The sequence below is a fragment of the Lithobates pipiens genome, unplaced genomic scaffold (genome assembly GCF_037356315.1).
Source record: "Lithobates pipiens isolate NorthernLeopardFrog02 unplaced genomic scaffold, aLitPip1_a1.2 Scaffold_8, whole genome shotgun sequence".
In the NCBI taxonomy this organism is placed as follows: Eukaryota; Metazoa; Chordata; class Amphibia; order Anura; family Ranidae; genus Lithobates; species Lithobates pipiens.
Window position 1 is genome coordinate 279,188,327 of NW_027507903.1, and position 22,437 is coordinate 279,210,763.

General features: G+C 43.5%; 1 protein-coding gene across 2 annotated transcripts in view; it reads left to right on the forward strand.

Annotated features, from left to right (window-relative positions):
* APPL2 (adaptor protein, phosphotyrosine interacting with PH domain and leucine zipper 2) overlaps positions 1–22,437 on the forward strand; it is a 148,422-nt gene that overhangs the window by 110,979 nt on the left and 15,006 nt on the right. For both annotated transcript variants that reach the window (XM_077472096.1, XM_077472097.1), the window contains 3 exons: positions 14,715–14,889; positions 17,194–17,230; positions 21,323–21,463. In XM_077472096.1, coding sequence (XP_077328222.1) covers positions 14,715–14,889; positions 17,194–17,230; positions 21,323–21,463 — 353 coding nt within the window. The remainder of the gene's footprint in view (positions 1–14,714; positions 14,890–17,193; positions 17,231–21,322; positions 21,464–22,437) is intronic.

A 22,437-nucleotide genomic window follows, 5' to 3' on the forward strand; every position in this document is an offset into this window, starting at 1 on the left:
TTAATTTAAATACAGAGGTAATAGAAGATCCCCTAGTGTTTGTGGACTACACCCCGTGACGATATCTATTGTCCTGGTACCTCATATCTAATACAAATTTCCCTCTCCCTACTCCCCTCCTCCACCCCCCCCCCCCCCCCCCCCCCCCCATCCCCAGCTCATAAGAAGACACACTTAAGCAATAGAATACATAATAAGAGTAGGTAGTAAAAATGTACAAGCTAAAAAGCGCCTGTTCTATCCCGGTTACTTATAGGGGAATCCCTAGTCTTCCCAATCCAGAGCCCCATATCTTTTTGAACTCCTTACCGTTACCCTGTTTAAAAAAGAAAACCCTTTCATTACCAATAGTTTTTCTTACATTGGCCAACCATATTTCTGGTAGTGGGCTAGAGTATGCTTGCCAGTTCTGGGCAATTAACCTCCTTGCCTGAAAAAGGCATCTAGTAACTGGTGCAAATATATTTTTAGAGATATTGTATCCCTCCGGTATAGCCAACAAGCAAGTCCTCACTGTTGCCTCTAATGTCAACCCGAAAATTTCATTCACATGATCTATAACTCGTGTCCAGTATCTAAAAAGTTTCGGGCACCTCCAAAACATATGAATGAAATCTCCAACCTGTCCGCATCTGGGGCACTGATCATTATCCCTCCATCCCATTTTAAACATTCTCCTGGGTGTATAATATACCCGGTGAAAAAAGAAGAGTTGAGAAGCTTTCTGTGCCGGAGAAATAGAAACCTTGGTTCCCTGTTCCATTATCCAATCCCAATCGGGTATGGACACTGGACCCACATCGCTCTCCCATTTCATTTTACTTTTAATCATACCGCTTCGATCTAACAATTTGTCCCCCAGCCTAGCGTATATAAACGTAATCAAGCCTTTGAGCGTATCTCGAGACATGATTTGAGATATCGCCGGGGCCTGGATCAACTGTATCTCCTGCGATCTAAATTGGGCCTGAATTGCGTGTCTGATCTGGAGATATTTGTAGAATGAGCGGTTTGATAGAGAGAATTCAGATCTTAGGTCAGAAAATGATCTAATAGCTGAACCCTGGACAATTTGCGCTAGCCTATGTATCCCTTGAGTTTCCCATTCCCTACATCTTTCAACTTTAAATAGCTCATCTAGGTTTCTATTGTCCCATAAGGGAGCCAACACGGATATCTTCTGATATCCTAATAAGGCCTTAACTGTTTTCCAGAGTTTAACGACCTGAGTAGTTGTTGGGCAGTGCATATTAAATGAATTTGCCTCTAACGCCTCCACAAGCATATTGTGCGGACAGCCTAGCATTAATAGCCTGTGGCAGGGATTAACTTCACTTATTGCCCTTGCTCCAGCTAAGTGCTGTAGCTGGGCCGCTAAGTAATAAAGTCTAGGATATGGGATCGCCAACCCCCCTTCTTCCAACCGCAACTGCAAGGTCCGTAAGCTAATCCTCGAGGGGCCCTTTTTCCATATAAGAAGTCTGAATAAGGATTCTATTTTCTTAAACCATCCTTCCCCAATCCATACTGGTGAGTTATGAAGGAAGTACAAAATTTGAGGGAGCCATACCATCTTGACCAGATTGCAGCGGCCCGCCATCGAGAGGGGGAGGCGACTCCAGATATCGGCCTTTTGTTTTAATTTTACTAGGAGAGGAGATAAATTATCTTCCAGGTAAGAATTTACGTCCCTAGTAATCCACACCCCTAAGTATTTAAACTTCTCAACCTGTTTCAAATTCAGAATATCCTGGGGAGCGCAAATGAACCCCGGTTCCAGCGGCAACAAAGCGGATTTATCCCAATTAATGGTCAGTCCTGATATGAGACCAAATTCTCTAATCATCTTCATTGCCGCTTTCACCGAGGCCTGAGCATCCCCCAGGAAAAGCAGAATATCATCAGCAAATAATGCAATTTTTTCCTCTACCTGTCCTCTCCTAAATCCCTGTATATCAGGGCTAGCCCTAATAGCGATGGCTAATGGCTCCACTGCCAAAACAAACAATAAGGGGGAGAGAGGGCACCCCTGCCTCGTACCTCGTTCCAATAGAAAAGTCTCAGAAAGCTCATTATTAATTTTAATTTTCGCTCTTGGGTCTGTATAAAGCAGTTTTATCCATTTAAGGAAATTTGGTCCGAACCCAAATCTGATAAGCACTTTGAATAGATATTCCCATTCAAGGCTGTCGAATGCTTTGGCTGCATCCAGAGTCAAAACTGCTCTGGAGCCTCCATTATCTACTGGAATCTGGGCATTCAAAAACAGTCTACGGATATTGATACTAGTAGATCTATTCGGGATAAAACCCGATTGATCAGGGTGAATGAGCTTGTGGACAATTCTTTTTAGGCGTGTTGTGAGCACCTTTGCTAATATTTTAACATCCGACCCCAAAAGCGAGATCGGACGATATGAGGCAGGGTCCATTGGGTCTTTATCCTCTTTAGGAATCACTACTATCGTGGCTTCCAACATCGAGGAAGGCAAGGCTCCACACTGCAAGGACTGCTTCAATGTCTCCAATAATTGTGGGAGCAGGACCTCCCCGTATCTCTTATAGACCTCGGTTGGTAAACCATCGGGTCCTGGTGCCTTTGAGTTAGGCATCTCTGCCACCGCTCTTTGGAGTTCCTCCATAGTAATTGGGGCCTCCAAAACTGCTAAGTCTTCTGCTATTATTGTTGGCATATTCAGATTCCCCAAAAAGGCCGCCATAGCTCCCCCTTCACTTCCCCCTTGGGATTTATATAGTGAGCTATAGTAATGATAAAATATGTTATTGATAATGGATGGTTCAGAGGTAATCTCTCCCTCTGGGGTTCTAATTGATATTACCGCTGAGGGTGCCGTATTTACTTTAACCAAGAGTGACAGCATTCGCCCCACTCTTTCTCCCTCCCCGAAATTTGCTTGCTTCTGCAGTATACGTCTATTGTCCACCTTATACCTAGTAATTGTCTTAAATTCTTGCTGTTTATCCAGCCAAGCCTTCTGTGTAGTAGGATTCGGATTCATAATATACTGTCTTTCTGTCTCTAATACCGCCTTGGTAGCTTCCTCTTCCTGTTTTTTCATCTCGGCCCTGCTTCTAGCGATTTGCTGAATAAAAAGACCTCTTAAAAAGGCCTTTAGAGAGTCCCAGATGACCCCCACTGATGCTGTACCCATATTAACATCAATGAACTCCTTTAACATGGTTGTCACCCGATCTGTATCCTTCATTAATTCCAACCATACGGGGTCCATTTTCCATTGGCCAGAATATTGTTTCTTACCTACACAAAGTGTCAATATTAGGGGGGAATGGTCCGAGACTCCTCTCGGGCCATATTCTACCTCATCCACTCGTAACATCGCGCTGTTATTAACCAGAGCCATATCAAGTCTTGATAATGTAGAGAAAGTTGCGGAGTAACAGGAGTATTGTCGCTCCCCCGGGTACCGAGTGCGCCATGCATCGCATAGGCCAGCTTCAAGTAGGAAACGAGCTAACCTCGTTTCGTCTTTCACCGTTGGTGTTTTTCCAGTTGGGAACCTATCCAAGGATTTATCCAAGACTTCATTAAAGTCCCCTACTGCTATCACCGGGATATCAGGTTTATCTATTACAAAGGCTAATAGCTTGTATAAAATCTCCAATTTAGATGGAGGAGGGACGTATATGTTGGCTATAAGGTAGGGATTACTTTCAATTTGACAATATAAAAAAATATACCTACCCTCTACATCTATACAGCTATTATAGCAAGAGAAACGGACCGCCCTGTCAACCAGGATGCTAACCCCTCTTGCATAGGTTGAGAATATGGAATGGAACTGGGTCTGGAATTTCCGACCTTGTAGGCACCGAATCGTATCGCCTGTTAAGTGGGTCTCCTGGAGGCATAATAATCCGGGTCCTTTACCCTCTAAAGCTGACAAAACTACTTTTCTTTTGGTCGGATCTCCCAGGCCCCGCACATTCCACGATACTATCCTAATTCTTTTCCCCTGCATCACTGCTTAATAACCTAAAAATTGGGCAGTTTTGAAATTAGCAGAAAAAACGGTGAAGAAAGTGTATGAATATATTAATGCCGAAAAAAAAAAGGGAAAAAGGAGGACCTTCCCCTTTTCTTCCCCACACATTGGGTGGTTTTAACCAAGAAAGACAAAAAGAAAAAAAAGAAAGAAAAAAGTGAAGAAATATACAAATATAGTAATACCAAAAAAATTCTTTCCTTCCCTTTTTCCCCTCAGCTTTACATACGTGTATCCTATATACTACATAATATTTTCTCACGTCCCCCTCTAAATAGTGCATCTCAAAATTTGTGTATCCTTGTATTATTTTTATTGCTCTTCCCTTTCCCCACCTTCCCATCCCATCTCTCCCTCCTCCCCTTTTACCAAACCCCCTCTCCCACCCCCCCCCCCCCCTCGCCCCATAGGGCTACCCCCTAGGGGTATATTTGTGGCCTTCTCACAACACTCCCACCACTCACCCATACCAATCCTACTGGGTGCTTTCACCCAAAATCTACCCCCGCTCATGGGGACCCTCTGTCCCCCACTACAAATACTTAATTACACTCCACACACCCTTATTACTCAGCCCCTGCCCCACCTACATTGTGCACTATATCAAATACAGCAAACTGTAACCAGCATACCCCCTGTTCCTACCTACCCCCCCAAAATGTGTACACTTAAATCCCTTGAAATCCACCTAGCTGCCCTGCAGTGTGCGTTTATAAATCCTTTAGTTTCATCTAACCATTGGGATGCTTCTCCTGGCGTATTAAAAAAAAACGTTTTTCCTAATGCAGTCACCCTTAAGCGTGCAGGATAGAGGAGCGCATAATCTAACTTGTATTTAACCATTTCTCGTTTAACTGGTATGAATTCGGCTCTTCTTTTCTGGAGGTCAGGGGAAAAGTCAGGATACAAAGAGACCCTAGCTCCCTTAAATCTAATATCTCCCCTTATTCTGGCCTCTCGCAATAGGGACACTTTATCCTGATAGTTAAGGATCTTAAGCATTATAGGCCTAGGGCGCTCCCCCATATGGCGAATTTTTACCGGGGTACGATGTGCCCGTTCTATTGCAAACGTTGGGGTAAATGTTGCCGCCCCAAAAGAATCTCGGAACCACCCTTCAAGAAAACCTATCAAATTAGTCCCCTCACAGTATTCAGGGAGGCCTAACACCCTAATATTGTTTCTTCTATTCCTATTCTCCATCTCATCAAGTTTATCCGCTTGTGTAGTAACTATTTTTTTAAGTGAATCAATTTCCAGCCTTACAGGCCTCAGCTCATCCTCCATCGCACCCACTCGTTCCTCAAGCTCAGTGGTTCTTAGGATAGTCCTATTCAATTCCTGCCTCATAGACAATAGTTCCTCCTTTATATATCTTAACTGTTCATCAAAACTGGATATCGAGTCTTTACAATCCTTAATTGCATTCAGAATGGCTCTTAATGTAGGTTCCTCCTCCTGGTTGTCTGCCATCGATACCTGAGAACTACTTAGCGTTGTTTCCAGATTTATTGTTGCTAATGCAGATTTGCCTCCTCCCCCTCCCTTGTTACCCCCCAGTTTAGCAGCTGTTACGGTGGGATTGGTCAGAGACTGGCCTTGGCTCCTTCTGTCAGCAGCAGAATTTTTGGTCTCTTTATTGTGTAGATTTGCCTGCTGAGAACTTAAATTGCTGAGTGAGGTTGGGCCAGAATGAGCGTATCGCTCCAACTTCGCCGCTGCTGACATTGCCGCCATTTGATTGGTTTTGTCCTTAGCGGCACGGGTGATTTGTTGACCCTCTGCAGGTGTTTGCTCCTCGGGGGATCTTTTTCTTGACATTCTTAAATTAGATGACCACGTACAAACCCACCTTGCGGGTGAATCTGTGAGTCCCAATCCCCACTATCAGCTAATGAAGCCGGAAGAATATATCGCGAGAAGAAAAAAAAAAAAAAATACTGTAACGTCTCTCCTTGTGTAGATTAGTCCCACTCACCCAACACGAAGAGGGCAATGCTGATTTACCTCTGACCTCCAGCCCCAGCAATAGGCCTGCCGCAACAGATTCACTACTATAGCAACATGTTTGTATTTGTGTAAATCAGCATATGTACAAAATACAGCAGTTCCAGTCAGTAGTTCACTTCAAATTAAGAGCAAAAGGAAGGAAGGACACTTATCTTAGTTGCTGGTTGCTGGTTCACAGCGTTCCATAAATCCATCCAGGTCATCCAAATCTTCCTCTCTCCTCCTCAGAAGACTAAGCAGGCAGCACTATTTTTATGGACTATTCTCCAGTGCCACTCATCTCATCTCATCAGCCGCTCTGACAGCTAGTCTGGGATGGAGGCAAAGAGCGGCAAGCAAAGATGGGAGAGCGGGGGAGAGGGAACTCTACACCAGAGTCTCCTCTCGTCTTCACAGCGCACGCCGGCCAGCCCGCCGCCCAAGACTTAAGGTACCGGACACGCCACACGTGTCCACTCACCAAGCTCGTGCGGGGGGAGAGGCGGTACAGCGCTGCGGGAACCCAAGAGCCGCTCGAGATCTCGCGAGATCCCCAGCGAGACTCTCAGCCCCTGCTCCGACAGCTCGCCAACCGCACACAAGCAACAACAGTCCCCGTGCTCAAGCCACTATCAGAGGAGATTAAGGATAAGGATAGCAAAGCACAGCAGCTCAGTCTAATACAATCAATTGATATGTGCCTGAGCATAAGTGCATAGGAGCCATGACAGCACAGTATATTAAGAAGCCATTAGGCAGCGTCAGGCAGTCTGGGGAGGATCAGAGCGGGGATATCAGAGCAGACAAGGTAACGAAGGGCAGAGCAACACCATGCTCTCACTCCTCACACGTACTCACACCCACCAACATCCGGCCACACCCCCCACAACTGCATATCTTTTCCTAGTACATTCATCCCTGGTGATGGAATTTTGTTCCATAACTCTTTACTGGCTGTTTACTCCCACTGCTTTTATTGCTTTTATTATGCAGTGCAACATCTTCACAAATATACATGTATGAGTCTACAACTTCTAATGTACATATCGTTCAAATTCCTTTCTTTTAATATTAGACACTTTTTGAAGTACTTATGGTGTTGGTGTTATGTTATTTTTTTGTGGGCAAGTCAGCAACCTGGGGTTGTAGGTATGCATTCCAATACCTGGCCTAGTATGTTTCATCTGTGCTTTCATATAGAGAGAAGACCAGCACAGCTGGTCTCTTTATGAGATAATTGCTGAGCCACTGTTGTGTAAACCTTTGCCAGACCTCAAATGTGTGGGGATTTGGGGTAGAGTTATGCCTTTTTTGGGGAGACATCACATGCAGCCCTGCCAGGGTTAGAAAAATGTGTTCCACAGCTATACAGAGATAACGGTAGGTCTTCTAGAAGTGGTGAAGATGAGTGGCATCAATGTGAAGGGTTTTGCTGGGAACACACACCTCCTTTTTCTCTGCTATCCTCAGCAGTAGAATTTTAAAAACCCAAGAATGGAATGCTATGTGGTCCCTTCTTTCCCCTCTTTCTCATCCTCAGTAGTGTGCTTTTATCCACTATAGCCCTTTCTTAGTTCTCTTGGAATTGGACATTGGCTAAGCACCATGTTACATGGAGGACATTTGGGAAAGGGCAGGTGGAGTGCTCCAGTTTTGACATCACCAGCATCATGTGACACCTCTCCTTTCCATCGTGTCCCGGAAGTGAGCCCACAGCGAGCTAGGGAGGTTGGATAGCCTGATAGCTGTAATACAGTGTGACGATTGTGGAATATTGGAAGGGACTCATGCGCTGTTTAGTGCCTATACCGAGGGACAGCTGCAGGACTCATGGATAAAACGCACAAGCTCATTTCTTGCAGCTGACTTACCATGGAGAGCAGCACTACAGAAGGGTATCATATGGCCAGCACCTATACTCAATATTACCTGAGATATCATGCTGGGTATGGGGAAAAAATAAATGCTGATTACCCTGATCTGTGAATATAACATACATTTTCTACATTATTTATAAAATAAAAATTTTAAACTACGCATTAGTCGTTGCATGGACATCCACTCATAGATTTCTGGCGTCCGGACGTTCGCTTATGTTTTATTTGTAGTGTTTTTGTTTATTGTCTTGTGCTGTGTGTTGCCACATCTGGAGACTATTTGACGCAGTGGCCTTTGGATATATATTTCATGTTTTTGTGTCTCTACTGCGACCTCCCACTGGGGAGTTTAATACATTTTTATATGCATTAGTAAATATTTTTTTTTACCTATCCCTACATTGTATGCTCTGTCACTCATTTGGTCCTCTGGTTCATTTCAATCCCAATAAGGATAACAAGGTTGTCAACGATCAGTTCTGATAGGTGAAATTTTAAATTCTTTCTAATCTTTTGTAAAAAATGTCATCCTATCCTCTTTTGTTACACGTCTGAAGCTTGCGAGGATTGTTTTGCCAAATGATCCTTTATCTTTGTTTTTTTAAAACTATTAATAAAATCAATTGAAACAGAAAAAATGTCATCCTAGGAATACACAGTTCTGTGTGGTGTAAGGGATCTTCCCGGGGTAGGGTGTGTTTGGACACAGTTCACAGCAGACTTGGAATTTGATAAAGCAGATCTTGGCGTTTATTCGTGGTACAAACAGTCCAGCAAACAAAATATACAGCAACACCGTGCTTTCTAAGTACAACAAAAATAAAAGTCCTAGCCCGGCTGGGCGCTTACTAACAGGTTCTGCTCACCTATCTGACACTTACAAACACCGCGTCTTTCGCCTGGATATCGCAGGATGAGTTTTAGCTCCAGCAGTGGCTGTGCTTGCAGCTTCCTTCAACACACAGATTGTTCATTCCCTGGCTGAGAAGCAATCACCTGCAGACCCTACAGAGCCTTTAGCTTCCCAGGCTAATTAGGATCCAAGCTCACCTGATCCCAAACCCAGAACTGGATCGGGGGATGTGGAATGACAGGTCCCTCTACCAAACCTACCTGCCATTCCATATAAACCCAGGCCCGGCAAAATTAAATAACAACTCAGCAGCATATCGCTGCTGAGAAACTGATCCATCCTGGATTTACCATCTCACACTGTGTAGCAACCTAGGTGAGATGTACACCCCCTCGATCACTTCTCCAGTGACATGTCTACATATCCCCCCCCTCTTTTTCAGACCGGAGGGCTGAGCCTTTTGTCCCCACAGACAACTTACCCTTGACAATGCGTCAGCATTTGCCTGTAATTTCCCTGGCCTGTGTTCCACAGTGAAATTAAAGTTTTGTAGGGAGAGAAACCATCTAGTCACTCTTGCATTTCTCTCCTTGTTTAACTTCATCCATGTTAGGGGGGCATGGTCTGTCACCAACTTGAATTTCCTGCCTAGCAAGTAATACTTTAAAGATTCTAGGGCCCACTTCACTGCCAAACATTCTCGCTCCACAATGGCATAATTTTTCTCGGCCGGGGTTAGTTTTCTACTCAAGTACGTCACCGGATGCTCCTCACCATTCACTACTTGTGAGAGTACTGCACCTAAGCCTGTGCTAGAGGCATCTGTCTGGACCAGAAATTCTCGCCTGAAATCGGGGGTGACTAACACAGGTGGTTGGCACAAGGCAGACTTAAGGCTTTGGAAAGCCTCCTCGGCCTCTGGGGTCCACGTGACCATTGCTGTCTTTCCGCCCTTTGTCAAGTCAGTTAGCGGAGCAGCAACTGAGGCAAAGTTCGGCACAAATCTACGGTAATAACCCGTAATACCCAGGAAAGCTCTAACCTGTTTCCTTGTCAGGGGTCTAGGCCAATTCTGTATTGCCTCAATTTTATTTAGCTGTGGCCTAACCAATCCTCTTCCAACAATGTAGCCCAGATATTTGGCCTCTTCTAGGGCTAGAGCACACTTCTCGGCATTTATGGTCAACCCTGCATCACTTATGGCATCCAACACGGCCTGTACCTTACAGAGGTGACTTTCCCAATCAGGGCTAAAAATGACCACATCATCGAGGTAGGCGGCTGAGTAATCACGATGTGGTCGCAGAATCAAGTCCATCAACCTCTGGAAAGTTGCAGGCGCTCCATGTAACCCGAACGGCATCACTACATACTGGAATAGCCCATCAGGGGTGGAGAAAGCAGTTTTCTCTTTAGCCTCGTCAGAAAGTGGAATCTGCCAATAGCCCTTTGTGAGATCGAGGGTGGTTATGTACCTGGCGTTACCCAACTTCTCAATCAACTCATCTACCCTGGGCATAGGATACGCATCGAACTTGGAGATCTCATTCAACTTTCTGAAATCGTTACAGAACCTCCAAGTTCCATTGGGCTTTGGGATTAGCACAATTGGGCTGGACCATTCACTCTGTGACACCTCAATTACCCCCAGAGCAAGCATACGTTTTACCTCGGCAGATACGGCTTCCCTACGTGCCTCGGGTATCCTATAGGGCTTAAGGTTTACTCTGCTTCTAGGCTCAGTTTCAATGTGATGATGGATGAGGTGTGTACGCCCTGGGAGGTCAGAGAACTTGTTTTTGTTTTTCTGTAAAAATTCCTGAGCCTCCTGTTTCTGTGACACTGATAGAGTATCACCTACCTTGACTGGAGGGATTGGTTGTGACAAATTATTAACAGTATTTGTCGCCCCCAAGGATTCCCTGTCTTTCCAGGGCTTGATCAAGTTTATGTGATAAACTTGGAAAGGCTTCCTTCTACCTGGTTGGTGCACCTTGTAGTTCACCTCACTGATCTTTTCAACAATTTCATAAGGACCTTGCCACTTCGCTAAGAATTTACTCTCAACAGTGGGGACTAGTATAAGGACCCTATCGCCTGGGTTGAATGTCCTGATTCTTGCGGACCGGTTGTAAATTCTACTTTGGGCCTCTTGAGCTCTCTGGAGGTGTTCCCTTACCAGGGGCATTACAGTGGCTATACGGTCCTGCATTTGTGCTACATGCTCAATAACACTCTTGTATGGGGTGGACTCATTCTCCCATGTCTCTTTTGCAATGTCTAGTAGACCCCTAGGGTGATGACCATAGACCAACTCGAATGGTGAGAACCCTGTGGACGCTTGGGGCACCTCCCTAATAGCAAACATGAGGTAGGGTAATAAATGATCCCAGTCACGACCATCTTTTGCCACCACTTTCTTCAACATATGTTTCAAAGTTTTATTAAATCTCTCCACCAATCCGTCCGTCTGGGGGTGGTACACAGAGGTACGGATGTGTGAGATTTTAAATAGTCTGCATAATTCCTTCATTACTTTCGACATAAATGGCGTACCTTGGTCAGTTAGGATTTCTTTGGGGATCCCAGTCCTAGAGAACATATAAAACAACTCACGTGCAATTGTTTTAGATGCAGTGTTTCTTAAGGGTACAGCCTCAGGATAGCGGGTCGCATAATCCAGGACTACCAAAATATACTGGTGTCCTCTAGCTGACTTTACAATGGGACCCACTAAATCCATGGCAATACGCTCAAAAGGCACCTCTATAATAGGGAGCGAAACCAAAGGACTGCGAAAATGTGACACTGGGGCACTAACCTGACATGTGGGGCACGACTCACAGTATTTTTTAATGTCATCATATATGGCCGGCCAAAAAAACCTCTGGAGAACCCTCTCTCGCGTTTTGTCAGTCCCCAAGTGTCCCCCAAGAACATGGTTATGTGCCATGTCAAGCACCTGACGCCGGTACGGCTTAGGTACCAGAAGCTGTTCCACAATCTCATCTTTAACCTTATTGACTCTATAGAAAAGATCATTAGTCACCGAAAAATGTGGAAATCTTTTTTCAGCATCTGGTTCCTGAGGTACCCCGTTCATAACAGCAACCTGCTCTCTCGCATTTTTGAGAGTGGGGTCCTGTAATTGTGCAGTCCCAAAATTATCGCTAGACACCTCTAAGTCTAGTATATTTTGCTCAGTGGGAGGAGCCTCCTCCTCCCCAGCCAGGACCTGCAAAGGAAAACAATCATTTTCATCCTGCACATTTTTATCATTCACAGTGGACAAGGCAACCCCCTTAGAGGTATCCTCACTCCTTTTGGGGATTTTTCTTTTTTCCCAAAGAGCCCAGAATAATGGAAAATCGCGCCCCAATATTACATTATGCATGAGGTTTTTAACCACACCCACTTCATATTGTACGGTGCCTTGTTCAGTCCCGACTTTAGCCAGCACTATAGGGTACACTTTTGTATCACCATGTATGCACACAACACTCATATGCTTTTTAGACTCTAAGTCCCCAGTCACCAGGCTAGCATGCACCAAGGTTACAAGGCTTCCTGAGTCCATTAACGCTTTAACAGGAAAGTCATTGATTGTGATGTTGCAGATTTGCGGTTCAGTCTCTAGTCCAGGAACTGCAGCACAAGATGGTTCCGCAAATAGCGACTGACGCCTGCTAGCGTCACATTCCATGGGTTCAGAGGTAAGAGGGCAATGGGCCGACACGTGTCCCGCCTCATGGCATCTCCAACACTGGATAGGGCCTGGTCTCTTTGGCAAGGAGTCCTTTTCAGAGCCCCTTAGCCACCCGGGACCATCACCAGTCTTTTGTCCCTGAGACACCACTTGAGCCCTTTTCCCCCCATCAGCACCCCTCCACACTCCCCCAATAGATGGAAGTCTCTTACCAGCTGACGGCACAGATCTGGCGCTCCGGGGAGGTGAAGATGCTGCAGGAACATCACGGAGGTAGTCCTCAGTCGCCTGGAACCTCTCCACAAGGTTGACAAGTTCGTTTGCATTCTTAGGATCACCTTGTCCCACCCAGCGTTGCAAGTCAGTAGGAAGGGCACGGAGGTAGCGATCCATCACGACCTTCTCTAGGATTTGTGCAGGAGTAGAAGTGTCTGGCTCCAACCACTTTCTTGCCAAATGGATTAGGTCATACATCTGGGACCTCGCTGATTTGTCCAGACTGTAGCTCCAGTTGCGTACCCTCCGGGCACGGACTGCAGTAGTAACTCCTAGTCGGGCAAGCATCTCCTCTTTTAGCCGAGTATAGTCCTTAACCTCTTGCTCACTGAGGTCATAGTAGGCCTTTTGAGGTTCACCTGTTAAATAGGGCGCAATTACCTCTGCCCACTCAGCGGCTGGTAACTTCTCTCGCTCAGCCACGCGCTCAAATACTGTTAGATAGGCCTCAACATCGTCCTCAGCAGTCATCTTTTGCAGCGCTTTCTGCACAGTCCTTCTCCCAGAAAAAATCTCTGGAGCGGCTCCCTCCATTGTGGGTGGATTAGCAACCACAGGCGCCTCTCGATTTACTATCAGGTGCTCGATAAGTTGTTGTTGTGCAGCCATCATCTGCTGTTGTGCAGCCATGGACTGTTCATGTCGTCTATTGGCCTCTGTCTGCGCCTGCTGTTGTGCAGCCATCATCTGCTGTTGTTCAGCCATGGACTGTTCATGTCGTCTATTGGCCTCTGTCTGAGCCTGCTGTTGTTGCAAACTCACTTGCATAAACTGCTTCAGCATCTCCTCCATGTTGCTGGACTGTTTTTTGGAGTGTAGTTGCAGCTTTCACCCAGGACATCAGCAGCTGTAGCCAAGTCTGTCCACACCGTTGCCCCTAGCAACCGCGTTGCCCGCTACCTCCACCAATTGTAAGGGATCTTCCCGGGGTAGGGTGTGTTTGGACACAGTTCACAGCAGACTTGGAATTTGATAAAGCAGATCTTGGCGTTTATTCGTGGTACAAACAGTCCAGCAAACAAAATATACAGCAACACCGTGCTTTCTAAGTACAACAAAAATAAAAGTCCTAGCCCGGCTGGGCGCTTACTAACAGGTTCTGCTCACCTATCTGACACTTACAAACACCGCGTCTTTCGCCTGGATATCGCAGGATGAGTTTTAGCTCCAGCAGTGGCTGTGCTTGCAGCTTCCTTCAACACACAGATTGTTCATTCCCTGGCTGAGAAGCAATCACCTGCAGACCCTACAGAGCCTTTAGCTTCCCAGGCTAATTAGGATCCAAGCTCACCTGATCCCAAACCCAGAACTGGATCGGGGGATGTGGAATGACAGGTCCCTCTACCAAACCTACCTGCCATTCCATATAAACCCAGGCCCGGCAAAATTAAATAACAACTCAGCAGCATATCGCTGCTGAGAAACTGATCCATCCTGGATTTACCATCTCACACTGTGTAGCAACCTAGGTGAGATGTACACCCCCTCGATCACTTCTCCAGTGACATGTCTACAGTGGTCATAGTTATGCAGAGGAATTTGGCCATAGTTTTACTACATAGTGATACAATAAAGCAAATGCTTTCCTGTTTCCAGAGGTACAGTTGCTGGGTAACTATGTGGAATTTAATTTGGGTTTGTTTATTGTTAGGATGGTAAAGATCTTTTACTAACTATCCTGCCAGCTCTTAATTACAAAGTGAATGTTTTGGGACAGGGTGTCCCTCTATTCACTGATTAATTTACATAGCCACTAGCCATGGTTGCAGAGTTTTAGAAGCCTTTGCTGAACAATCAAGTGTGCAAAGAAGTTACTGGCTATGGAACAACAGTATTGGGATGCAAGTTACTTGGGGAAAAGATTGGAAGAATTGGAAGCAATAAAACTGAAGTAAAGTTTGAGAATTCATTTTTTTTTTTTTTAATTGTTAGGGAGCAGTATGGAAATGCTTTTTTTCCCCCCTTGTTAATAATTGTATTATTTTTCAGGATTACTTCTGCAACAGATGTTTGTAGTTCGCTTCTTAGGATCAATGGCAGTAAAATCAGATCACACCAACAAGGTCATCTTTGAGGCCATGAGACAAGTCTTAGCTGCTCGAGCTATTCATAATATATTCCGGATGACAGAATCTCACTTGATGGTAACCAGCAAAAGCATTAGGTATAGTGTGTGTGTTTTTTTTTTTTTTCCACACGTGCTATAATCTGCTATCCAACTTAGAATATGTTAGATTTTCACTGATCTAATGTGGTGTTTGTTCGCTATAACTGATCATCATCTGTACCACACATTAAGTGCAATTTTGTATAAAATGGATCAGGCAGAATCTTCTCAACAACCTCACTGTAGAAAGTATAGACAATAAGTAGCATAGATTAAGGAATGGTTAGAAGGCAACACCTCAAATAATTGGCCTGAACCACTGGGTTCCCATCTGCCACTCCACCAACTTGTGGTCCATCAGTCTCTTGCTATGCCAGCTCAATGTGTGGGAGAATCCATCTTTCATCATTGTGTTCTTATCTGCCTTGCTACCAGCTTGTGGTCCATTAGTCTTACTATTCTCGCTCCATATTATGTGTGGGAGACTCCATGTTGTCTGACAGATTGGGCTTGGCCAATCAACCAGAGGATAACTTAAGCTTATAGATATCCACCTGTGCACATTTGTCATATTGGAGTCAAATTTAAAATTTGATAGATGGATTCTGTAATCTCTAGTCAAAATGAATTGCAGACATCAATAGATTCATTGACACCTGCACACCTTCAATGGGTGGTTAGAATAGTAGAATAGCTCCTGAAACATCTTTGTGGGTGTTACCTTGGCAAGTTCATCAACCTCATTTCATAAAATGCTGTAAAATGTGAAAGCAGTCTGAGAAGACTGATTCATTTCATGTTTGTAGCAATGAAAATCACCAAAGCCAGGTCCTGGATGTCTGCCACAATACTATTTGACTTGTCCAAGACTAAACTGTCATGGATCATGGTAAATTAGTGTCTTTTAGCAATACTGAATGACAATGAAGGTAAACTTTTTGAGAAATCCTGGAACCCCTGGATTAAATACCCGATGGGTGATTCCCGGGATAATTCCTTTCATGCAGCGTTCATGGATTGGAGCGTTGGCAAGTGGCTGTATACTGTTTTCCTTTCTTTTCTTTTTTTATTCTTACCCTGTTTAGTTCAAATTTTTTCTGTGTTGGGATTTCCCCATGCTGCAACGGTGGGACATTCACTTCCTTTATTGGGGTTGCGAGGCCTCCATCCTCTGAGCAGTTCTCGTGAGGGAGCTTGAGTATTGTATGTGAGCTGAGCCTTTTAACTGATTCCCTCATTAATGGCTCTGATATTCTACTCCTGTTTGTCTTCTAGACGAATAATAAAGGAGTCTTTGTGGCTCCCTGATTGATCCAGCTAACTTCTACTATAGCAGTATTATGTCTTCCATGTACAAACTGTTACGATTCTCAGATTTTTGGAAGACATGTAACATGAATGATTTTTGTTTATTTTCCATTTTCTGTAGTGCCTTTTGATTGTGGGAGAATACGGCTTTGCATCTCCCGTGTTTTGTATCTTACGATGGTTTTTTATACTTATTATTCAAGAGAAAAATGTTAAAGCGGTTTTAACACAGTTTGCGATTATTGCCATTGGTTGCCTGTTGAGCTTACTGCACATGTACCTCACACTGTGCTTATTATTTAAGTAACTTTGCCTCCAAAGTTGGAGACTGTGATGCCCCAACCAAAAGCTTTGTGCCAGGATCACCTATCGGACAAAAAACTTGTGTATAGATATAAAAATACCTTTTTTCTCCTTTTTTATTTTATTTATTTTTTTAATACGTGATCACTATGTTCCCTCTGTTCTCAGCTGCATAAGAGCTGGGGGGGAGGAGAAGCAGTAACACACTGGGCTTCCCAGTAAAAGGCTGTGTGGGGTGGGTGTGTCGGGCAAATCTGATCATTGGAGGAGAGCAGGCTGAGTTCCCATCACAACTAGAGGACTGACACCAGGGTGTTCTCCTGCTTAGTGTATTCAGTTTTTAATAGGAAAGCAAGGGGACTAGCAGGAACACCAGGGATTTTACATAATGGAAACAATGCAAAGAGAGCAGGATACCTTTTCATAAAAGTAAATGGTACAGCAGGCACATATCAGGAATATGAAATGCTGGGGTAACAAACACTTTACGTCCTGAAAGCTTGTTTTGAAGCTCGTCCTGAAAATGTAGCCGTTAGTGCAAAAAAATAAAAAAGGTATCATGGACAGTTGTGTGTTGTGCAGAGTTAAATACAGCAGTGCATTGTATTGTACACACATTTTATAATTTAGAAATAAGAAAACTGATCTATGAGGTTTATTAAGAGCTTGTGTAATCATGAAATTAGAAATGATGTGTTATTTTTTTTTAAATTGTAGGGTTTAACTGATAATTTTCTTTTTACCTCCTAGATTAATAGATCCACAAACGCAAGTTACAAGAATAAGTGTAAGTATAAAACGATCACCTGCTACAATCTTTACAAGGAATCCCATAGGTCTTTTATTTCCACTAAGGAGATTTAGGACTCTTGCTGCACCAGAATGTTGGATTGCATTGGAAAGTGGGGACAAAATAAGAAAATGTATTTTAGTTTTTCAAATAAGTTGTAATTCCTTTTGAAGAGTCCGTATTGTACAGTCAGAATGATCAGTCATCTGATTTTAAACATTCAACTGTGTTTTGTCTTACAACAGCAGTGTAAAACAGTATCGCTAGCTGTTTTAATTATAAACGTCTCTGGTGCATTATTTGAATAGAGAGGGCTCTGAAATATAATGGGACTTTGTTTAGTCAAATCACGCTGTCACCAATAGTTTGCTTGTTAAATGGTTGATTTCTGAAATGGATTGAAAAGGGTCTCTCTTTTTTTTTTTTACTGGCCAAAAGTATTTCTGCCACACAGCAGTGCAAGGGACCTAACTTTTCTCTGCTGCAGTTAGGCCGCGTACACACGGTCGGACTGTTCGCCCAACCTTGTCCGCTGAACAGTGTTTGGGCGGACAGTCCGCTCGTGTGTGGGGCTTCAGCGGACAGTTTCAGCGGACAGTTGGACGAACAAGGTCTTACGGAAATTCCGAAAAACTGTCCGCTGAAACAAGGTTTCAGCGGACTGTTCGCTCGTGTGTAGGCTTGTTCGGCCAACTAAGTCTCGCGCATGCTCAGAAAGGATTTCCACGTCGGAAGGTTGCATTGCAGTGTATTGGACGTCGAAATTTTCGATCCGTCGTGCGTGCCGAAACGTCATCGCGCACGGTTTCAGCAAACTGTTCGTCCGTCGTGTGTGGCCATGTCCGTCCATGCTAAGTTTGAGCGGACTGTTTGCCGAAACTGTTGGACGGACAAAGTTGGGCGAACAGTCCGCGCGTGTGTACGCGGCCTCAGAGTGGTATTAAACTTTACAAATATTCTTTTTAACCACTTTAATACCAGGTAATTCCCCCCCATCCTGCCCAGGACAATTTTTAGCTTTCAACGCTGTCGCATGCTTATCATTTTCTTCCCACAAATAGAGCTTCCTTTTGGTGGTATTTGATCACCTTTGCATTTTTAATTTTTGCTCTAACGAAAAATAGCGACAATTTAGAAAAAAAAAAAACTGATGGGCAGTGATAGGTGGCTCTGGATAGGCAGCACTGATGAGGAGCTACTGACAGGTTTTACTGAGTGGCACTTTGGGGCACTGACAGGTATTACTGATGGGGTACTTATTGGCACTTTTTTGGGCACTGTTCTGCACTTTCATGGGCACTTGCAGACTTTATAGAGGGGGACAAGCTGACATGTGATGGACATTGATTGGCAGCTGATGGACACCTTTGATGGGGGCAGTGCTGATAATCAATGTGCTGATTATCATATCGTGTTCGATCAGGATAACTAAACCACTTTGCCGCCATCATTTTGCCATACAGCGGGCGGCAAGTGGTTAAAATGGGTCCTCTGCAGGTTTATACTATAGCGTACTAGTATGCACCACATACTGGCACACTGACAGACTTGCTTGTAAAATAGAGCCCTTCAGTGCTGAGCCATAACTGCTTCCCACACTTTCAAAGGATCTCCGGTCACTTCCCATCTCCGCATGGTACTCTACAATCATGAATGCAGAGCATAGTGCACATGCGCCAGTAACATCATTGGCTGGAGTTGATGTGAATATGTAATAAACGGTGCAAGTTTAGGCGATTTCCAAGGTACCTAAAGGTAAGACTTATCATAAGCTTACCTGTAGGGCAGACTTTAAAATTTGAATTTAATACCACTTTAAGTAATACAACTAGGTCTTGTCCCTGCCCCTGTGTGTATGTGTGTATGTATATGTATATATATATATATATATATATATATATATATATATATATATATATATATATATATATATATGTATATATGTATATATATATATATATATATATATCATATAAATTATATAAATGAGAGAGAGCGAGATTTTAAAAAGTTATAAATGGGTTTGCATTTTAATGCATGAAATAAAGTAGGTATTTAACCCTTTTGCAAAACATGACTTGGTGACAAAACCCTTGTTAGCAATCACAGAGGTCAGATGTTTCTTGTAGTTTTACAACCAGGTTTGCACACATCTCAGGAGGGATTTTGTCCCACTCCTCTTTGCAGATCCTCTCCAAGTCTAAGGTTTCATGGCTGGCGTTCGGTAATCTCCCTTCACATATTTTATATGGGATTAAGGTCTGGAGACTTGCTAGGCCACTCCAGGACCTTATTGTGCTTTTTCTTGAGCCATTCCTTTGTTGCCTTTTCCTTGTGTTTTAGGTCATTGTCATGCTGGAAAACCCATCCACGACCCATTTACAATGCCCTGGCTGAGGGAAGGAGGTTCTCACTCAAGATTTGAAGGGATATGGCCCTGTCCATCATCCCTTTGATGCAGTGAAGTTGTTCTGTCCCCTTAGCAGAAAAACACCCCCAAAGCATAATGTTTCCACCTCCATGTTTGACAGTAGGGATGGTGTTCTTGGGTTCATAGGCAGCATTCCTCCTGCTCCAAACACGGCGAGTTGAGTTGATGCCAAAGAGCTCAATTTTGGTCTCATCTGAGCACAACACTTTCACCCAGTTCTGCTCTGACTCATTCAAATGTTCATTAGCAAACTGCAGACGAGCCTGTACATGTGCTTTCTTGAGCAGGGGGACCTGGCGGGCACTGCAGGATTTCAGTCCTTCACGGCGTAGTGTGTTACCAATTGTTTTTCTTGGCGACTTTGGTCCCAGCTGCCTTGAGATCATTGACAAGATTCTCCCCTGTAGTTCTGGGCTGATTTCTCACCATTCTCATGATCATTAAAATTCCACAAGGTGAGATCTTGCAAGGAACCCCAGACCGAGGAAGATTGACAGTTACTTTGTGTTCCTTCCAACTGTTGTCCCCCTCTTACCAAGCTGCTTAGCGATGGTTTTGTATTCCATTCAAGCCTTGTGTAGGTCTACAATCTTGTCCCTGATATTCTTGGACAGCGCTTTGGTCTTGGCCGTGGTGGAGAGATTGGAGCGCTCCTAATCTTAGCTCCTTACCTGTATAAGATACCCGGGAGCCAGAAATCTTGCGGATTGATTAGGGGATCAAATACTTATTTAACTCCTTTAAAATGCAAATCAATTTATAACTTTTTTTGAAATGCGTTTTTCTGGATATTTTTGTTATTCTGTCTCTCACTGTTAAAATAAACCTACCATTAAAATTATAGACTAATCATTTCTTTGTCAGTTGGCAAACTTACAAAATCAGCAGGGGATCAATTACTTTTACCCCCGTGTGTGTGTGTGTGTGTGTGTGTGTGTGTGTGTGTGTGTGTGTGTGTGTGTGTGTGTGTGTGTGTGTGTGTGTGTGTGTGTGTGTATACACACAAACAAAGGGCTGGGGAGGGGCTGAATATCTAAAGTTGGTGCTGCTATAGATTTTATATATATTATAAAATCTCCACAGAGAATAGTGCACACATACAAGAGGAGTAACTTTTAAATCTTACAAGGCTGCTTAAAAGCACCTAATCTTAATACGTAAATATGGGGATTTAGTTTCATCAAATGGCCATACCATGCTTAAGCCCACCACTGCGCCAAAGTATCCCATTCCCAGTGAGTCCTACACTATTCATATTCTCCTTTTTTTTCTTTTTTTATGAATGGTGTAGGACCCACTGAAAATGGGGTACTTTGGCGCAGTGGTGGGCTTTAGTATGGTATAGCCATATCATGTTAATAAATCCCCATATTTACTTATTAAGATTAGGTGCTTTTAAGCAGCCTTGTAAGATTTAAAAGTTACTCCTCTTGTATTTTTGTATGTGTGCGCTATTCTCTCTGGATGGACACCGACACACTTTTTTAGGTGTAAAAAAAAGGGGGGGTCTGTATGATTGTGCATCATAATATACTACAGCCAATTTGTTATGGTTCAAAGATTATCGTTTTATATAATGTACTAACATTACTGTATGAGTTAGGCCAAATATATAAATACCCTTTGAGGTTGATGATGAAAATATGTGTCTTTTACAGTTTGACCTTGAAAACATCACACAATTTTCTGCCCATCAAGAGAACAAGCGTCTGGTGGGATTTGTGGTTTGTACCCCTGAAGCATCTGGAGGGGATTCACTGAGCGCATATGTCCTGGAGAGTAACACAGAGGGTGAAAAGGTCCTAACCCTGTTCTTTCATGTTTGTACTTTTTGTTTCAGCCACTTGTATAGGCCTTAATTATAAGGCCCATACAGGTGGCTGAAAAGTGTCAATCTTTTGTAGGAATTTATTCCATTTTATATCTTGACAGATAAAATAGTCTGCAATTTTTTTTTTCATGATGCTCTGGTGCTGGATTTCTATATTTTATTGAATCTATGGACAGTATGTACAATGTGTCTCCGGGCACAAGGCATCTGATCCTCATCTTTATTTGTGTGGGAATGGGGTTGAAGCACTGCAACTTTTTATGTAGCAATCTATTTGGCTAGAGAGACTACCACACTCCAAGTGGGTGAAAGGTATTGATAAAATGGTGGAAACCATTCATGGTATTTTAACATTCACTTCAAAATTGAATGTTAAAAGCAACAGTTTTTTTTGTAGAACAACATTTGTAATGGCATTGAAAGTACTGACGAGACTGCGTGTGTAAAAAAAAAAAAAAAAAAAAAAAAAAATTTGGAGAATCTACTACTCATGGCCAACTTAAGTCAAGTCGGCGTATCAGCTTTTTTTTTTTATTCAATTTTTTGTGTAGTGCAGGAATTTTTTATAAGAAAACGTTTTCATAGACTAAAAATCATTTTAGGCCTGTTATTCATTGACATTAAAATCTGTAAGCCCTTTCAGTGTTTATAAGAGTTCTGCTGCATTGTGGTTACTTAAATGTTAACCATTGCTGGATTGGGAAAGATACTTTGAATAATAGCACAGACTTTTGCATTTCTCAGTCAAAATCATTTGAATATTATTTGCAACTAAGCTCACCTTAGATTTCCGTATTCTGTCATTTTATCATTCACAGGCTGTCTGAATATGTGTCATTGATTTTATAGCGGGGCCTGGCCAAAGCCGAGGCAGAAGGTGAACTCTGCTTGGGCGCAGAGCTGTGGTGGGGGGGATACAGCTGGGAGCCTCTGCATTACTCG